We start from the raw sequence: 17,525 nt of genomic DNA, 5'->3' as shown, positions 1-17,525 counted from the left end.
GAGGAAGATATACAGGTAAGGAACCTATCCCAGCAGTGAACTGATCCTCACCCCACCCCCCACCCCAGCCCACCCCTGCTTTGAGCTTTGGTTAACAATTCTAGGAAAATAGGAAAGATTCACATTGGTACCTACTAACCATCCGATTACAGCAATATCGCCTCTAAAAACCAGCCCAAGGATTTCCTAAGTAGCGTTTTTATTTAAAATCTACTTCCAATAGTTCTTATTAATTTCTAACTGTATGGATACTAAAGCAGAAAGCCCACTCAAGGGGCTCCTGGGTGGCTCAGTCGTTCAGCGTCTGCCTTCGGCTCAGGTCATGATCCCAGGATCCTGGGATCGAGCCCCGCATCAGGCTCCCTGCTCAGCGGGAAGCCTGCTTCTCCCTCTCCCACTCCCCCTGCTTGTGTTCCCTCTCTCGCTGTCTCTCTCTCTGTCAAATTAATAAATAAAATCTTTAAAAAAAAAAAAAAAAGAAAAAGAAAGCCCACTCAACTCTACTGAGCAACTACTGTGCACAAGCCACGTGGCCACTTCAACTGTGGTGTGTTACTCAATTCCAATCATCATCTTCCAGATTTTCAGCTTAAGTGTTCTTCTGTGGTAAGCAGATACCATTAGCAAAGAAATTCTTCTTACATTTTAAGATTGAAGTTCTAAATCTCTAGCTTCCAGACAAATTGACAGACACCTTTTTTTTTTGTAAATGAATCTGTGTTTTATTTTAGACCTGGACTCATTCCCACTGGACTGGGACCCTGAACTAATTTCCATGCTAATTTTAAAAACTTTTTTTAAAAATTGAGATACAGTTCACATACCATAAAATTCACTCTTTTATTGTGCTTTCTACAATGCAATGGGTTTTAGTATATTCACAAGGTTGGTCAATGAGCACTACTATCTAATTCTAGAACATTTCATCACCCTCAAAAGAGACCCTATTACCCATGAGCAGTCACTCACTATTCCCTCTTGAGAGCACTTATCCTTAAGTGGCTGGTAACCAATAATCTACTTTCTTTTTTTTTTTTTAATATTTTATTTATTTATTTTAGGAAGAGAGAGAGTGTGAGAGCAGGGGGAGGAGCAGAGGGAGAGGGACAAGCAGACTCTACACTGAGCATGGAGCCCGATTCAGGGCTCAACCTCACAACCCTGAGACCATGACCTGAGCGGAAATCAAGAGTTGGATACTCAACTGACTGAGCCATCCAGGTGCCCCCAATAATCTACTTTTGTGATAAACTTCTTTCTCTTTTACTTATTTTCCTTTGGAAATAGCATTTATACAGATTAAACACAAATTTTACTTAGTCACAGAATTTGGTAAAATATACGTTATTAGTATATAACATTAGCATTGCTAATCTCATGTTGTGAGATTAAAAGTAATTATTAATCTAGATAAGCTTATCCATGATTATCAAAATCATACCATCAATGCTCTTAACAAGAAATAAGTACATATTATATATAATATATATCTATCTCATACATAAATGAGTTAGAAGGTGAAACAACAGCAGCTGAACACTTGGCATGGGAAGAATGAGACACAAAGACAGTTATAACCTCCAAGTTCAGGGGGTGTGTGGGTGGCTCAGTCAGTTAAACATCTGCCTTCAGCTCAGGTCATGATCCCAGGGTCCTGGGATTGAGCCCCGTGTCGGGCTCCCTGCTCAGCAGGGAGTCTGCTTCTCCCTCTGCCTCTGCCCCTCCCCCCCCAATTCGTGCTTGCTCGCGCTCTCTCTCTCTCACTCTGCTGCTAATAAATAAATAAATAATAAATAAAATCTTAAAAAAAAAAAATAACCTCCAAGTTCAGCTCAGATGGAGAAGATGCCTAATAACATTGAATGCCACAGGTAGCCTAAGAGAATTCTGTGATGGGACGACTAGCAGCAATGCTAGGCTCAGAAACAAGGCTCCCTCCACCCCCAGGAGGGCTGGCATGGCCATGATCCTCTCTTCCCTCACATGCCTGGATGGATGCCTGTGCACTCATCCCGCAGACAATGTTGGGATAGATGCTGCCCAGCCTTTTTCACTTTCAGTCCGGGCAGCCCAGTCTCACGAGAGAGGTAATGGCACCAGCAACAGCACCATCAGAACTGGCTGCCAAAGATCTACCTGCCACCCAAAGCAGCACTACCACTTCTCAGGCATCCCTGAGTCCCAAGAGGTGAATAAGCAATCGAGGAAAAGGAAGACAACCAGGCAGAGTCCAGTGTTAAAGAATCACTCTCTTCAGTACCTCTTCTGGTAGTGAGCACCCACCACAGGCTGACCACTGTACCAGGCGTTTCACAGAGATTAATCTCACAACTGCTCTGAGGTGGGGACTATGATTATTCCTCCATTTTACAGATGAGACTCTGAGATTGAGAAGTTACAAACGAACTAGGAAGTGACAAAGCTGGAATTCTAAACCTCTCAGTGCTCCTAACACCCTACACTGTCTGAAAGTATACAAAATCATAAACCAAAGTTAAAATCAAGATCACAAACTGAACCGTGCCTTTGTATAACCCCTTAGATAGTTAATTAGAATTATACATATTCTGCTTGTTTTTTTCAATAACTGTCTGTAATCAAGTTCCAAAAGGCCACAAGACTGAAAATTAGCACTTTACACAACCCCATTTTTATAAAAAGTACAGACATTAACTAAAAATACCAGATGAAAGAGGAGGTACAACATCAAAGAAAAGACTAAAATACATAGGCATATTTCCAATTTAGAACAAATTAAGAACTAAATTACTTCAATCTGGAGAAATGAACCATGATATATATGCATGACAAAAGTAATTATAAACCTCATCATAGGAGACACACTGGAAGTTCCCCTTAAAACTGACAAATGAGGGGTGCCTGGGTGGCTCAGTCCGTTAAGCGTCCGACTCTTGATTTTGGTTCAGGTCATGTTCTCGGGGTCGTGATACTGAACCCCGCATTGAGCTCTGTGCTAGGCGTGGATCCTGCTTAAAATTCTCTCCCCCACCCTCCGCCCACCCCTCTCGCTCACATATGTGTGCACTCTCTCTTAAAACAAAACAAAAAAACTGCCAAATGATTCAAGAAAATTAAACTGACCAGTTTAGAGCACCTCTTGTAATTATTGCAGAAAGTCTGAGATATGGGTCTGAGATATGGTAAAGCCAGGGGCTGGTCATCAGAGCTTAGGGTTTTAAGGCCACAGGCTAGGGGCACCTGGGTGGCTGAGTCGGTTAAGCTTCTGCCTTCAGCTCAGGTCATGATCCCAGGGTCCAGGGATTGGAGCCCCGCATCAGGCTCCCTGCTCAGCAGGGTGTCTGCTTCTCCCTCTGCCCCTTCCTCTACTCGTGCTCTCTTATTCACTTTCTCTCTCTCAAATAAATAAATAAAATATTTTTTTAAAAAGCCACAGGCTAGGTTTGGTCTAACCATACTCCACGTCCCCCATGTGGTGTGTCTGGCTCTTTCTCTTGGGAGAATTTAAGATTCGACGGCTAATGCAGCAGAAGCTCCTAGAGACCTGGAAGCAGTCCCCTGAGAATCAGTCCCAGTCAACAGGCTAAATGGGAAATACTGTTGATACAAAAATAATCCCCCTGGGTACTGCCACCAAATCCCTTTTTAGCCAGATACCCCAAGAAGCCAAGACTGAAGCTGCTGTCACTTAAGACTTTCTTGTTCCAGTCAGATGCAAAGTTGTTGTGATAATAACAACTACAGACTCAGTGTTCACTGTGTGCCAGGCCCAGTTCTAATCGCCCTACATGCATTAACTCATTTAATCTCTAGATGTGTGAGAGGACACTGGGACACAGAGACATTAAGTCACTTGTCTAAATCACACAGAGAAAGGTGACAGAACAGGAATGAAACCCCAGGCAGTCTGCCTCCACATATTTAATTACTAAGATATACTGCCTCATGCCATTCAAGACTCAATTACTAGACAGGTAATTCTTTTAAATCCCGAGAGCAAGAATTTTCAGTAACTACTGATTTACACTCATTTTAGAATGCATTTTCCTTTCTATTTCCCACCAATAACCTCTACTGAGGACAATCAGAAGTACTGAAATTGAAGTTTCCAGGAAGAATGGCATAATTCAAGACATAAGTTATACAGCTGAGCCCTGGCTGGGGTGCCACATTCTCTTCAGTGAAGCAGTTTTGGGGTGTGGGTTTAGGCAACAACACAACCTTGCAGGAATTTATAAAGATTACTGTTTTTTTGTTACTCGGAATGTACACAACTTAAATACTGAAGTGTTTCATACAGTAATGCCATCAACCTGAGTAAGATTCCCACAAACTAGGTCTTCACCTATTTTTTCCACCATGGCCTCACAAATAAGTCTTCCAAATGTCCACCCTCCAGAACATACGCTTTCTGTTGATCTCATTTTAATCAAAAGACACCATTTCAGATTTGGCTTCCTTTACATTATTTTCAGAACCACCTTGGACATCCTGGTATCTTCAAAAACCCAAATTCTCTTAACTTTGGTGACACAAAAAACACTATTTCATAAAATTTCATCTTCCTCTGTACCAGCAAAGGCCAGTGTCTCAAAGAATTTTCACGTTAGGTGATAATGGCATCTTTTCTTTCCACTTCATAAAGTCAGGCTGATTCTGTCATACAGCCAAGTCATCTTTGGCTAAAGAAGGCCACCAAAGCTAAGACAGTTGAAGTAAAAATTCCAGAGAAATGAATTCTTCTTCCAGAGCTATCCTTCATAAGGGCATTTTAGTAAACATTTGGTTGAATGGGAACAGACAACAAACATCACACCTGCAAATGGAAGAAAATAAAATGCTAATTTCTATAGACCAACTGACAACAGCTTGAAAGAGCTAGTACTGGGCAACCACTAAAAGGGATCGATACTCTAATACAATGCTTCTTAGTCCCCTAAGTCCCAGTGCAATGGCACACACAGCAAAAGGAGATAATATTCACCCTCAAACCGCAGGGACTTGGACAACAAAGAAAGCCCAGGGTATATGACACTGCTAGAAATACTTTTCCCAGTAGGGGTAAAATAAAAACCCCTGCCTCACAGTGTTTGCTGGCTTTCTAATTCTAGACAGAGACGGTGAAGGTATGCTGACAGACCTCTGCTGGAAATGAATTGCCCAGACAGCTGCTGGCTAGGTTTTGCCCTGAGGAGTCTTCTCGGCCACAATGCTCAGTACTGCGGTAGAGTGTCCTACTGTCTGATGTCTCCATGAAGGCCCTGGAAAAGGGCTAGAGGGGCCCTGGTTATCATCCAGGACAACCTCTTGAAGGCACACATATACCACAATATTTGATAAAGCAAGCTGGCAGAAGGCTCCTTTATTCCCTTCCCCTAGACTTGTAAGTATCAGTCAATGATAAATAAAAAGACATTTCACATCAAGATTCAGGATAAGCAAATAATTGTAAAAAAAAAAAAAAAAAATTCAACCCAAAGCATTCGATAGAAACCTCCTCAGAAGCATATACACAGATTCTACTCAGAGGTGTCCAGCAGATGGTGACTCAGAATCTGTACCAATCTGGTCTATAAGTAAAACCCGGAGGGTAGGAGAATGAATGAATAGACAAAGACATTCATCTTCCATGAACACCTGCTTTATGTACTCTGAGAAGGACTTCTCCCACATTCTTACATCTCTCCTAAGATTTTGTACTGTTACTGGGCACCTGAACCACATCCATTTCCTTAAAAAATATCCAGATATAAAAATAAATTTATTTTCCTAGAATTATGATTGGAAATTACTTGACATGCAGAAGGGAGAGGGAGTAGGAGATGATCATCTAATTTCAAATGCTTACTAGGTACCAGATCCTATGCTAAGTGTTCTGTACACATTATTCACCAAATGTAATGTCACTCCTCAAGAAGCTCACCTGACCAACCCATGTAAAATTGTCCCCATCATGCATTCTTTCAATACCCTGCTCCATTACCTTTACAGAACTCAGCACTATCTTATATTGTTTTCTATTTGTCTACTTGCTTATGCTCTATCTCCTATCACTAAGACAGAAGTTATATAATGTCTTGTTTACTGAAGCATCTCCAGCATCCAGAAAGCTGCCTGACACACAGCAGGCATTCATGAACATATGCTCTCATTTAGTCCACACCAGAGCCCCATGAGGTACTGGTAACAGAGGGAACTGAGGCTGAGGGAGGTAAAGAAACCTGCCAGAGACAGCCCAGCTAGGAAGTAACATCTGACTACAGAACCTACACTCCTCTTTGCTATGCTATAGTACCTAGGTACAAAAATTCCCCTGGAGATCCCATTCTCAAAAATCTTTCCATCAAAATGACTTGCACACATCTTAGTTGGGGTAAAGATTATTAGAAGGATGCTGAGTGGATCATAAAATCTATACAGTTCAGGAAAAGGATTCTGTTGTGTGGCAGTGCTAGCAATATGTCCTGTGTCCCATGACTAGGGGAAGAATAAAAAGCTAGGAAAGGAGGTTGACTGAATAAGGATATGGTGCTACCTTCTTAAGGAATTATTCCAGTGAATATTAAAAATGAGATCATACAAAAATTTGGAATTTGAGAGAACACCCCATGGGATCTATGAATACCACCATAATGTCTGTCACCTTTCTTGGTCTAAGCTCCTAGAAGACAGAGGCTGTCTCTTATTTGTACTTCTACACAGAGTACCTTATGGTACATATGCATAAGGATAGCTACCTGTCAAAACATCCTATTTCACCCTGAAAGAACTTTGGCACAGCTCGTGCTTTGTTCTGGTATCTCATTCACCGGGCAGGAGTCGGTCAACAGGGACTTGGGAGCCCTAAGAATGTTCACAGAATGTGTAGGGAGGGTGGGAGTAGAGATGTTGAAAAGCCATACCCCCTCAATGAATATTTAATGTAGTTTTAGTATATTAAATGTACTAAGTGTACTAAATGTACTAAATGTACATGTAAATTTAGAGTAAATGAATATTTTCCAGATATGGCTAAATGTACATGTAAATTTAGTGTAAATGAATATTTTCCAGATATGGCTCCAAAAGAAACCCTGCCTAGGATAAACCTTGTTTTTAAAGAAGGCTGTCCTGGTTCTATTTAACACTTCATCTTTAAGGGGCTAGAAACTTCAGGCAGGATTTTTTGTTGGGACAGAGGGAAGAAGCAGTTAAAACACAATATTGTTACTTTTTAAGATTGAAGATCAAATAGCTCTGATAAAAAGTAACACCCCTCTAGGAGAAACACACAGTTGGGAGAATGGTACAAAAGAGAATGGCATGGCAAGTGCCATGGCTCCCCCATTTATGTTTCCACCACCCATAGTATTATTTAGCACAGTGATCACACAGTGACAAAGGCCTTAATGATTATTTACTGATAACAAGACGTTCATGAATTAAATGAGTGTTCTCAAATTAGGATAGTCAGAATGGAATCAACCATAAGCATAAAGATTGGGACCTTCACTCTTCTCTCAAAATATTGGTAAGTGGCACAGTTTCTAACACATAACTAATATCTATTAAATGACTGGCTCAATGATGGACAATGAACAAATCAGTCAACAAGAACTCTGTCAAGGGGGTATGGTCCTAATCCAGTCATTCTCTGAGGATCTAACAGTATTTATACTACTAACAATAGGTATGGATACGTCAAATTTTCCTCTAATTAGTGCTTGTTCCCAAAGGATTTACAGCATGTTATTTCCATACCCATAAGGGGAGAACATGGCCAAAGAAGGGAAAAGGGGAAGTGTAATGAGCCATGCTGAATGGAACAAAGCTGATGAAAGGGCATCAGGCTCTAAGAGAGGAAGAATTCTCATGCAACACTACTCTTCTCTGGCAGAGCCTTAAGGGCTCTTACCCTTAAGGGCACACTGCATTCACAGTTAAGTACAAGCAGTGGATACATAAAAATCAAACTGTATCATTAAGCTTCTTTCTTCCACTTTACAGATGAAGGAACTAAGACACCACAAAGAAAATAACTTTCCCCAAGGAAACACCGTGACAAGAAGGATTCTATCCACTTCATAATTCCTTCCAAAACTACCAGGCAGGATTCAATTAAAAGTCCAAATGACAGTTCTAGGTGGCAAGCTGAATACAGCTAGATGTTTTAAACATAAGGTAAGTATAGATTCAGATTCACCAGCTCTGACTATAGGCAGCCAAGAACTTGAGTACAAAACTCCAATCTGTAAAGAACCATGATGAACGCAATACACACGAACAAGCCACTCCTCTTTCCCTGATGGCCCTCCTGAGAAAGCAGCACATGCAGGCAGGACCTGAGTGCCACAGGAGTTGCCATCAGTGGTCTTCACCCTAGGTCTGGGTATAAGTACTGAGCTAGAATTCCTGTGCCAGGCAGATCCTTGAGATCACAGACAGTCAAGGATCATTCTTTGCATTAGGATCTCCTTATCTGTCACACTCCAAACCTGTCATTTTTTCCCATCTACTGTCTTTGTCATCTAGTCCAACTGCACATGGGCTCTAGTTTTTAAAATACACTTGTGTCCATTAACTCTTATAGAGAAACCCTCCCAGCTTCTTCTGAAGTTTCTCCTCACAATCGCTTTCTGGTTGGAATGTGGTATGCTCCAAATACAGATTTCTAGTACCTTTCAATCATTTGAAGTTCAATCATTTGAAACCCTCCCTCCCCATACATAAAAAATATATCCTTCCAGCATCATTTGACCGAAGTATAAAGCAACCTGGTTGGCCTCCATGCATCCGATGGCATCTTCCAAGAGTGAAAACTCCACGCAGACATAGCCATAGTCGTAACCTGGGGACAGCATTTAAATACAGACGGGAGTGGTGTTAGTGCCTTGCAAACACAAAAGACACACTTAAATCCCCTGTTTCTGAACCCCTTAACATAAGCCCTCCCAACTAGACCCTCCCTCCCCTATACTAGGCAAAGCTGCTACCCCAAACAGAAAAAAGTACTGAAGGAAAATCTGGATGTTTCTGGGCTTTGAGAGTCATTCCAAAATGGCTTTTTCTATTAACCAAGAAGATCTGCCCTCTTTAGCACTGATGGTCTGGTGAGGGTGCCCCAGAGTTAGGTAATCCCAAAGAAAGTTCAAGTGGGGACCCAGAACATTTCACCACAGGCTGAATCTTCTGGAAAAACAAAGTCAACAAGAACAGGAAAGTATCTGGGAAAAAAAAAAAAAACACGTATCCCGAGAGGAAGGAGAAGCAATGATCCCAAAGCTATGCTAATAGTCACCACTTTTCAAGCAGAAACCACCTTCAAAGACAGAAGTGCTGCTGACAGACTGAGGCAACTATTCTGTTTGGATACCACAGGAGGCTTCTGGTTGGCAGGGGACAGACCATTTCAGGTCTCCTCTTTTTTTCCTTGTTTCAACTCAAGTCATAAACCAGCTTAAATCTTTATGAAAGGAAGAAGGTGTAAAAGCATAAATAAGTACAAATAGCTGGGTCCAAAATTGTGCTTGCGCACAAAGACTGGTGGTAGAGTAGGCTGGGGGAGAGATAGCAGTTGTTAGCAATCAGTACAAGTTCAAGAATCGTATAAACCACTGGAGTTACAGAACTCTTCACCTTTCTCCTAAGCAAGTGTCATGTGCAACTCTCATGACCCATGAGATTGGGAACTCATGGGATTTACAGGCTGCTGAGTTCTAATACGAACCCATCCTATAATTTCCCGGATACTGGTACCACATGACTACAAAAACGCACTTGGCAATACAATGCTCCACAATGGCTTCCATGCTTCCTCCACTGCCTCGTAGGATAAAGAAGCTCATCTTTAGGAGTGATGCTGTGCAAATGAACAGCAAGAAAAAGATGCAATTTGTTCGGATGAGAAATCAAACTCAGGGAGGAGAAACAACACAAAACCCAGGCCAATTTTGAGCACAGAGTATATACAACAATAGGAAACTGAGTATCATTAAATCAAGGAATCAAAGACCAAAAAAATAAAAACAAAACAAAAACTAGAGCAACAGAAAATATAACTTAAAAACCAGACCAAATTTGGTGAGATGGGTTGGATTCCTTGTCACATGGAAGGAATGGCCTGAAATGTTTTGTTATGATGATAATAAAACTGTGACGTCAGACTTGTTAAACTCCAAGTTAAATACTCCACTCTTACAATGGTATAGGCTGATTCTTGCTTAGAATTTTAGGAAATGACCAGGAAGAAGAAAACAAATCTGCTAGAAATCCCAGCATCACCTTAGGCTGAGAGAGAGATTTTTCTATTTGATTTTACAGCTTTGACCAACACAGATTAAAACTAACCACTGCAACCTCTACTTAAATTTACCACAAAATCAGCCTCCTCTGATTAGTAACTATTTGAAGAAATGAAACTACTTTAAAGAAACAGTATATTTATATATATCCTATTAACAATAGAAATTGTTTTGTTAGTTAATTCCGTTCAAGTTGATTTTCTTTATCAAACTCAGTGAAATTCTCCTACAGAAACTTTCTGCATTTTGGGGACCCCTGGGTGGCTCAGACTCTTGATCTCAGCTCAGGTCTTGATCTCATCAGGGTCGTGAGTTCAAGCCCTGCATTGGGCTCCATGCTGGGTGTGGAGCCCACTTCTAAAAAATAAATAAATAAATAAATGAAAGAAAGAAAGAAAGAAAGAGAGAGAGAGAGAGAGAGAGAAAGAAAGAAAGAAAGAAAGAAAGAAAGAAAGAAAGAAAGAAAGAAAGAAAGAAAGAAAGAAAGAAAAAGAAAGAGAAAAAGAAAAAGAAAACTTTCTGCATTTTGTAAAGCGCTCTGAATGTTCTTGGAAAACATTGTAGAATAGCAGAAGCAACTAAGGTGCCTTTTATCAGCAAATATCTACTGCATACACTCAACTGCATGTCCACAATCAGAAAGGGGTAGCCATGGAACAAGCAGAATACTCTCAAGTGTGTTGGTTACCTCTACAGAGCATATCAAGGTCCAGGTGTGTAGAAAGCAACCCTCTCTACAGCTGCCAAAATGAAAAACACAGGGAACTAACACCACATTGGAAAAGCCCTGAGTTTCCTTTCTGTACTTAAAGAAGTAACTATTGTGGCCCAGAGGAGCGCACAGAATCTGTGGACAAAGAGAAAGAGAGATTTATGACAACATTCATACTTTACTAAAGAACAAACAAGACTTTGATACTACAGTCACTGGGAAGGAAAAGATACAGTTTGCAAGAGACATTATGAGCATCTCCATATACCAACTCTGCAATACATATGTTAACAATGTACTTCAGATTGAATATTAAATCCACAAGCCCAACATTCAATTTCTTTTGCCTGAAACTTTAGCTATTAAATACCAAAAATTTAAGGTTTAATTATAATGCCTGAAACTTAAAAAGAAAAAAATAAAGTACCCAATCTTGATCTTTGGGATTTTGTGTGTCAGACTCACAGTTGTACAAGGATTTTCAGGAATTGCCCAAATGGACAACAATACTAAATAATACTTAGTATGTAATACTTACAAGGCACTTGTTGGTGCAAGGCTGCATTCTAAACACTTTACACACACTAATTAAATCCTCACAATACTACCCTATGAGGTAAATACTATTAACCTCATTTTACCGATGGGGAAGCAGGCAAAGAAAGAATAAGTAATTTCCTCAAAATCACCTCAGGGATAAGTAGCAATACGGGCTCAGAGCCAGGCAGTCCAGATTCAAACTGATGCTGTTAACTGGTACACTGATAGCCTCTCACCTTTAAATAAAATCCTAGACTGACAGAAGTAATCTGAATTCTGAACTTTACTAAGCCCTGCCACAGAAAGAGTCCCACATGCCCAAGCACAGACAGATAAGACCATGTCTACAGTTGAGAAATAATAGAAATCTGCAGCACACCAGTTACCCCTATTCTAAAATACCTATAGCAGAACCTTGTGCGTGGACCTGAGTATGCAAGTTAGAAGGCATTCACACTCATGGACTGCTATACTGGCTACCAAAAGTCTTCTGCAAAGACAAAAATCCAAAAGTCTTGTTGTAATGATAGCTATAAAAATTACAATACAGTAAGATACTTGATATGGGATATTTAATAGAGCATATTTCAAAAGCTTTAAAAATGAGGACAATTATATAAAATGTGTATAGGAAAGAGAACTGAAATTAAATACTATGAAGTCACATCTAACTCAGAAGTTAGAGATAAAAGTCTGCATATGAGATGAAAACTTCATGCATTGTCAAAATCATACTCGAACACCCCAACTTGAAGAACAACATACCATCTCTCAATATAGGTTAAGTCCAACACTGCCAGTTTTTCCTCCAGCGTCGCAACAGATCGCTTTCCTTTTGGTTGACACCAGATGAAGAGGCTGGCTTGCATTTAAGGGCCATAATGTATGAAAAACATATCACTTTAAATAACAGAATCACAGCTAGCACAGTGAATGCTCACACTTAGGGAAACTTGGGAGACAGAGACTAACTGAAGCCATGCCTGAGTCACATCCCACCTCTCATGCTCACTCCATGAGAGGGAAGATGGGGTTGGGGAGAGGGGTTGAGCAAGCACAGGTGAATATACGGAAATCTGAAAATGATGTAATGCAACACAACTGTACACAAACATGATTACAGTGGTTGTATTGTTACAGTGGGATTTCTTTTTAATTCCTCAAATGTAATTTTATAATTCACAGAATAAGTTCTAGTAGACCTATTCCACCCACAGACCTAAACATTCTGAAAACGACCAACCAACCTTGCATTCAGAATTGCTAGGAACCATTTAGGAATCATTAAGATGGTAAACTCGGTGTTAACAGTCCCATAGATAGATTCTGACCTAAGGAGTAAAAAAAATCTTTTATTACCTTTTTCTTCTATTGCCACATGCTAGAAGTCTGGTGGGCTGATGGGTCTTTGTGCTTATTTATATGACTATTAAAAAAAGCATATTTTACTCCATTTTCTAACCTAACTAAATGTATAGATTGCTCATAAAAATGTGAATGCTCCTTACAGGTTTTTTTGTTTGTTTGTTGGCAGCTGAGAAGGATGAGAACAGGGAAAGAAGGAAATCTATAAAGGTAACATTAAAATTTCAATTCTTCTTCATATTCATTAATCATATGATTGCCTATTACCCAAAAAAGTATCTGTGATAAAAGCTAACAGGTGCTTAAGGGGGAACAAGGTACAGAAAACAAAGCCCTAATGAATAATATCCATTATCTTTTAGTCTCTCCTCCTAAAAAAGCTGACTCAGAGATGCTGACAAACATGGCCCTTAATTGTTCAAGTCAACTGTAATGTCTATGCCAAGCCCGGCTTTTATAATAATTATACAGCAATATTTACTTAGGCAAATGAGATGAGCAGCCTTCTGTTCGAACTAGTCTAGAAAAACCCAACTAACATAACCAAGTCCAGCTGATCTTTCCAGTAGGTACGCTGATAAAGCCAAGAATATACACACCAACTATGGAATGTAAAAAAGGAATCAGGATTTTAAAGGACATAAGGAGAGGGGAATCATGATGAGCACTGAGTAATCTATAGAATTGCTGAATCACTATACTATATACCGGAACTATATATGCCACCCAGGTGTCCCCAATGTACAAGATTTCTGACAGGTACTTTGCTCTGTTAAAGCCTCAAGCAGGGGTGCCTGGGTAGATCAGTTGGTTAAGCGGCTGCCTTTGGCTCAGGTCATGATCTCATGGTCCTGGGAAAGAGACCCGTCTCGGGCTCCCAGCTCAGTAGGGAGTCTGCTTCTCCCTCTGCCCCCACCCCTGCTCATGCTCTCTCTCTCAGTTAAATAAAATCTTAAAAAAGAAACACCTCAAGTGAATATGCACCTGCTTGCATTATGAAAATTAGGAAAATATCTGATTTATAGGTCAACCTACTATCTGAGAGGAACACAACTGGACTCCATGAAATACATCATTTTGACAACTTACCAGCACTTTCAACCCTCTTCCCCTCAACTATTCACATAAGGCTTGCTGGTTTATAATAAAAGATGAAATGAGGAAGATACAGAGTCATGATTACTTGCTAAATTTTTGAAAACTGCATATGGTTCTATTTTATTTAGTGCTCCATCTGTGCCAACTGGTTATTAAAAAAAAAGGAGGGGGATGGTTGTATTTTCAAGTAGTTTTCAAAGTCCAAAATTAATCTTAGGGTTACTTCATCTTAATGATGGTTGTCTGGGCACAGGATATCATTTGTTAGGAAAATCTTACCCTTATTTAATTCATTTTAACTCCAATGACATTAACAACGTTATGTAAGCACCTTGGAAGGGTATGTCCTTGACATCAGAGAGGTTTTGTGTTTTTTTTTTCAGATTTTGTTTATTTATTTGGGAAAGAGAGAGAGAGAACTAACAGTGGGGAGGGGCAGAGGGGGAGAGAGAAGCAGATTCCCCGTTGAGCAGGAAGCCTGATGTGGGGCTCAATCCCAGGACCTGGAGATCATGACCTCAGCGGAAGGCAGAAGCCCAACCGACTGAGCCACCCAGGCGCCCTGAGCTCTTTTCATTTCTATTATCTCCAACACTAGCATAATACCTGGTACACGATGGTGCTCAGTTAACACCACAGCAATTGTAAGGAGTTTCTTCACTGGAGCAACACACAAGAAAAGTAACTTCTCCAGTTTGTACATACGCAGAAGCTAACTCATCATGTGCTTTCAGTCGAGCCACTTCTCTCTAGGCCTGGGTTATTCATATGCCAAGTTGCAATGATGTTAACTCCTTTGCAGGGTGGTTTCAGAGTGCATGAGATAATGCATTTCAGAACCCCCACATTTCTATTACAAAGCATTATCAGGGACTAAAGATCAGACAGTACCTTGTTGGTGCTCCTCAAATATGCCCCAGTATTAAAATTTTATTTTTTTAAAAGATTTTATTTATTTGAGAGAGAGAATGAGAGAGAGAGAGAAAGAGAGTGCACATGAGAGGGGGGAGGGTCAGAGGGAGAAGCAGACTCCCTGCTGAGCAGGGAGCCTGATGCGGGACTGGATCTGGGGACTCCAGGATCATGACCTGAGCCGAAGGCAGTCACTTAACCAACTGAGCCACCCAGGCACCCAACCCCAGTATTAAAATTTTAGCACTGATGAATTGCCTCACTGATTTCTAGTTTATGCTAAGAATATATCTGTTTCCCCCATAGATCACAAAGCTATTTTCATTTTTTTTTTAAGATTTTATTTATTTGACAGAGAAAGACACAGCGAGAGAGGGAACACAAGCAGGGGAGTGGGAGAGGGAGAAGCAGGCTTCCCGCTGAGCAGGGAGCCCAACGTGGGACTCTGATCCCAGGACCCAGGGACCACGACCCGAGCCAAAGGCAGACACCCAACGACTGAGCCACCTAGGCACCCTAAAGCTATTTTAATTTCAAGTGGGAAAAAAATATGGCCCACAAACATTTTTCCATTGCCTGGACCCTAGTGCAAATAAAAGGACAAGTCACCACTGTTCTAAGGGGCTCTGGGAAGGTTCCACAAAGATAGTGGCTTCTGAGTTGGAAGTTGCTCAAGATGAGAACAGATCACACTAGTCCAGCCATTTACCTATTCCGGAAGTAAAACAGCATCCAGAGAAGAGTCAGACAACTGGCATTCTGTGAGACTCACACTCTGACCAGACCATAAGCCTAGGTCACCTATACCTTGTAACAGAAAACTGATGCCCAACTAAACGTACTAGATACCAGCCAGATCCACATTTGGGATCCCCATCTGTGGTAATATAGAAAGATACTTGGTCTCTGTTCCAGTTTCCTGGCATGGAGTTCTTAAAACTCTTGGAATTTCCTGAATGATAAGGGTGATATGAGTGCCTTTTGTTCTAATGAGGTGACTCTTGGTGGGCTCCTACATAGCATCAGGATGGGGCCTGGTGATCAGAATGTCCAAGCCTTGATCCGAAGCTTGGAACTTTCAGCCTAACCCCTCCTATTTACGGGAGGGGAAAGGAGCTGGAATTTAAGCTAATCACCAGCAGCCACAATGATTTAATCAATAATGACTGCGTAATGGAACCTCCCATAAAAACCCCTCAGTGATGGAATTTGGAAAGCTTCCAGGCTGGCAAAAGCACCCACATGCATCTGTGTGCAATTTTCTCCACTTCTTGTCTGATCATTTCCTGTAACACCCATGAAAAGTCCTGTTTTATTTTAACTCTCTGAAAATAAGGGGACATCATTAACAATTACTTGCTGACCTCTCTGACCAACGATTATCTCCAATCATTCATTTAGGTATTCTTTTTTTTTTATTTAAAGATTTTATTTATTTATCTGTGAGAGAGAGACAGCACGGGGAGCAACAGGCAGAGGGAGAAGCAGGCTCCCCGCTGAGCAGGGAGCCCGATGTGGGACTGGATCCCAGGACTCTGGGATCATGACCTGAGCCGAAGGCAGACGCTTAAGCGACTGAGCCACCCAGGTGTCCCAGATGTTATTCTTTTTCTAAGCCCGTTGACTCTAAAAGTCCTATGTTTGTCATCCTCTAGTGACTTTAGGATTAGAAATAACTGAACATTTTTTGGGACGCCTGGGTGGCTCAGTCAGTTGGGCATCTGCCTTTGGCTCAGGTCATGATCCTGGGGTTCTGGGATCGGGTCCTGAGTCAGGCTCCTTGCTCAGCGAGGGAGCCTGCTTCTCCCTCTGCCTGCTGCTCCCCCTGCATGTACTCTTGCTCTCTCTCATGCGCGCTCTCTCTCTCTGGCAAATAAATAAATCTTTAAAAAAAGGAAAAAGAAATAACTGAACATTTTTCATCAAGATATTCAGAGTGGTAAACTTCAAACTTTCAGCCAAAAAGAACCCATGATCCCTTAAAAAAAATTGATTTATAAGATATTGTGGCCTATTCAGATGAGTACAGAAAACTCATCCCATATACCCATTTTCCACAGAAACTGAAGCCCCTAAGGTCAAAGATTACAACTCTCGTGATCACCAACGTATCCTCTGCATCTCAACATGTTATAACTATTGGTTGGATAAATAAATCAATAAACAAACAATAACATTCTCTAGTAGTCTGTAGAGCCATACACTAATCAGAATGGCACATATTTGGTAGGTAACACCAAAGAATGAATCGTAACCTTTTCAAGGTTATAGGGTGCTATTTTATTTTTAAAAGATGAAAATACAACATTTTCTAAGCATACCATAATGAATTGAACTGAGACTAGGGACAATCAATTATGAACTCTACCAAAAACGTGTAAGTACCAGTCAGTAGGCCATTAATATCTGCACTGAAGCTCTGTAAATATTCTATATACTCATGAAAATGCTGTTAAGAAATCAATCTTTATATGACTTGTCAACCAATTTTCAAGGCTTATTTTCTAAAATTGAGATGTAATTTATACCATAAAATACACCGTTGTAGAGTATACAATTCAGGGGCACTTGGCTGGCTCAGTAGGTGGTGTGCGACTCTTGGTCTCAGGACTGTGGGTCCAAGCCCCATGTTGGCTGTA

At 40.7% G+C, this 17,525-nt stretch overlaps 1 protein-coding gene across 4 annotated transcripts in view; it reads right to left on the bottom strand.

The window, feature by feature from the left end:
* The window catches only part of RBM6 (RNA binding motif protein 6), a 106,445-nt gene that overhangs the window by 46,740 nt on the left and 42,180 nt on the right, over positions 1 to 17,525 (bottom strand). For 2 of the 4 annotated variants that reach the window (XM_032411318.1, XM_032411317.1), the window contains one exon: positions 8,733 to 8,806. The exons of 1 other annotated variant lie outside the window; for it this stretch is intronic. In XM_032411318.1, the coding sequence (XP_032267209.1) occupies positions 8,733 to 8,806 (74 nt within the window). Of the gene's footprint in view, positions 1 to 8,732; positions 8,807 to 17,525 lie in introns of those variants that run through there. One more of the 4 variants, XM_032411320.1, reaches the window with a different exon arrangement.

Source organism: Phoca vitulina, unplaced genomic scaffold (assembly GCF_004348235.1).
Source record: "Phoca vitulina isolate PV1807 unplaced genomic scaffold, GSC_HSeal_1.0 scaffold13, whole genome shotgun sequence".
Classification (NCBI taxonomy): Eukaryota; Metazoa; Chordata; class Mammalia; order Carnivora; family Phocidae; genus Phoca; species Phoca vitulina.
The sequence above is the reverse complement of the archived record's forward strand: the minus strand, read 5'-3'. Positions and strand labels throughout refer to the sequence as shown.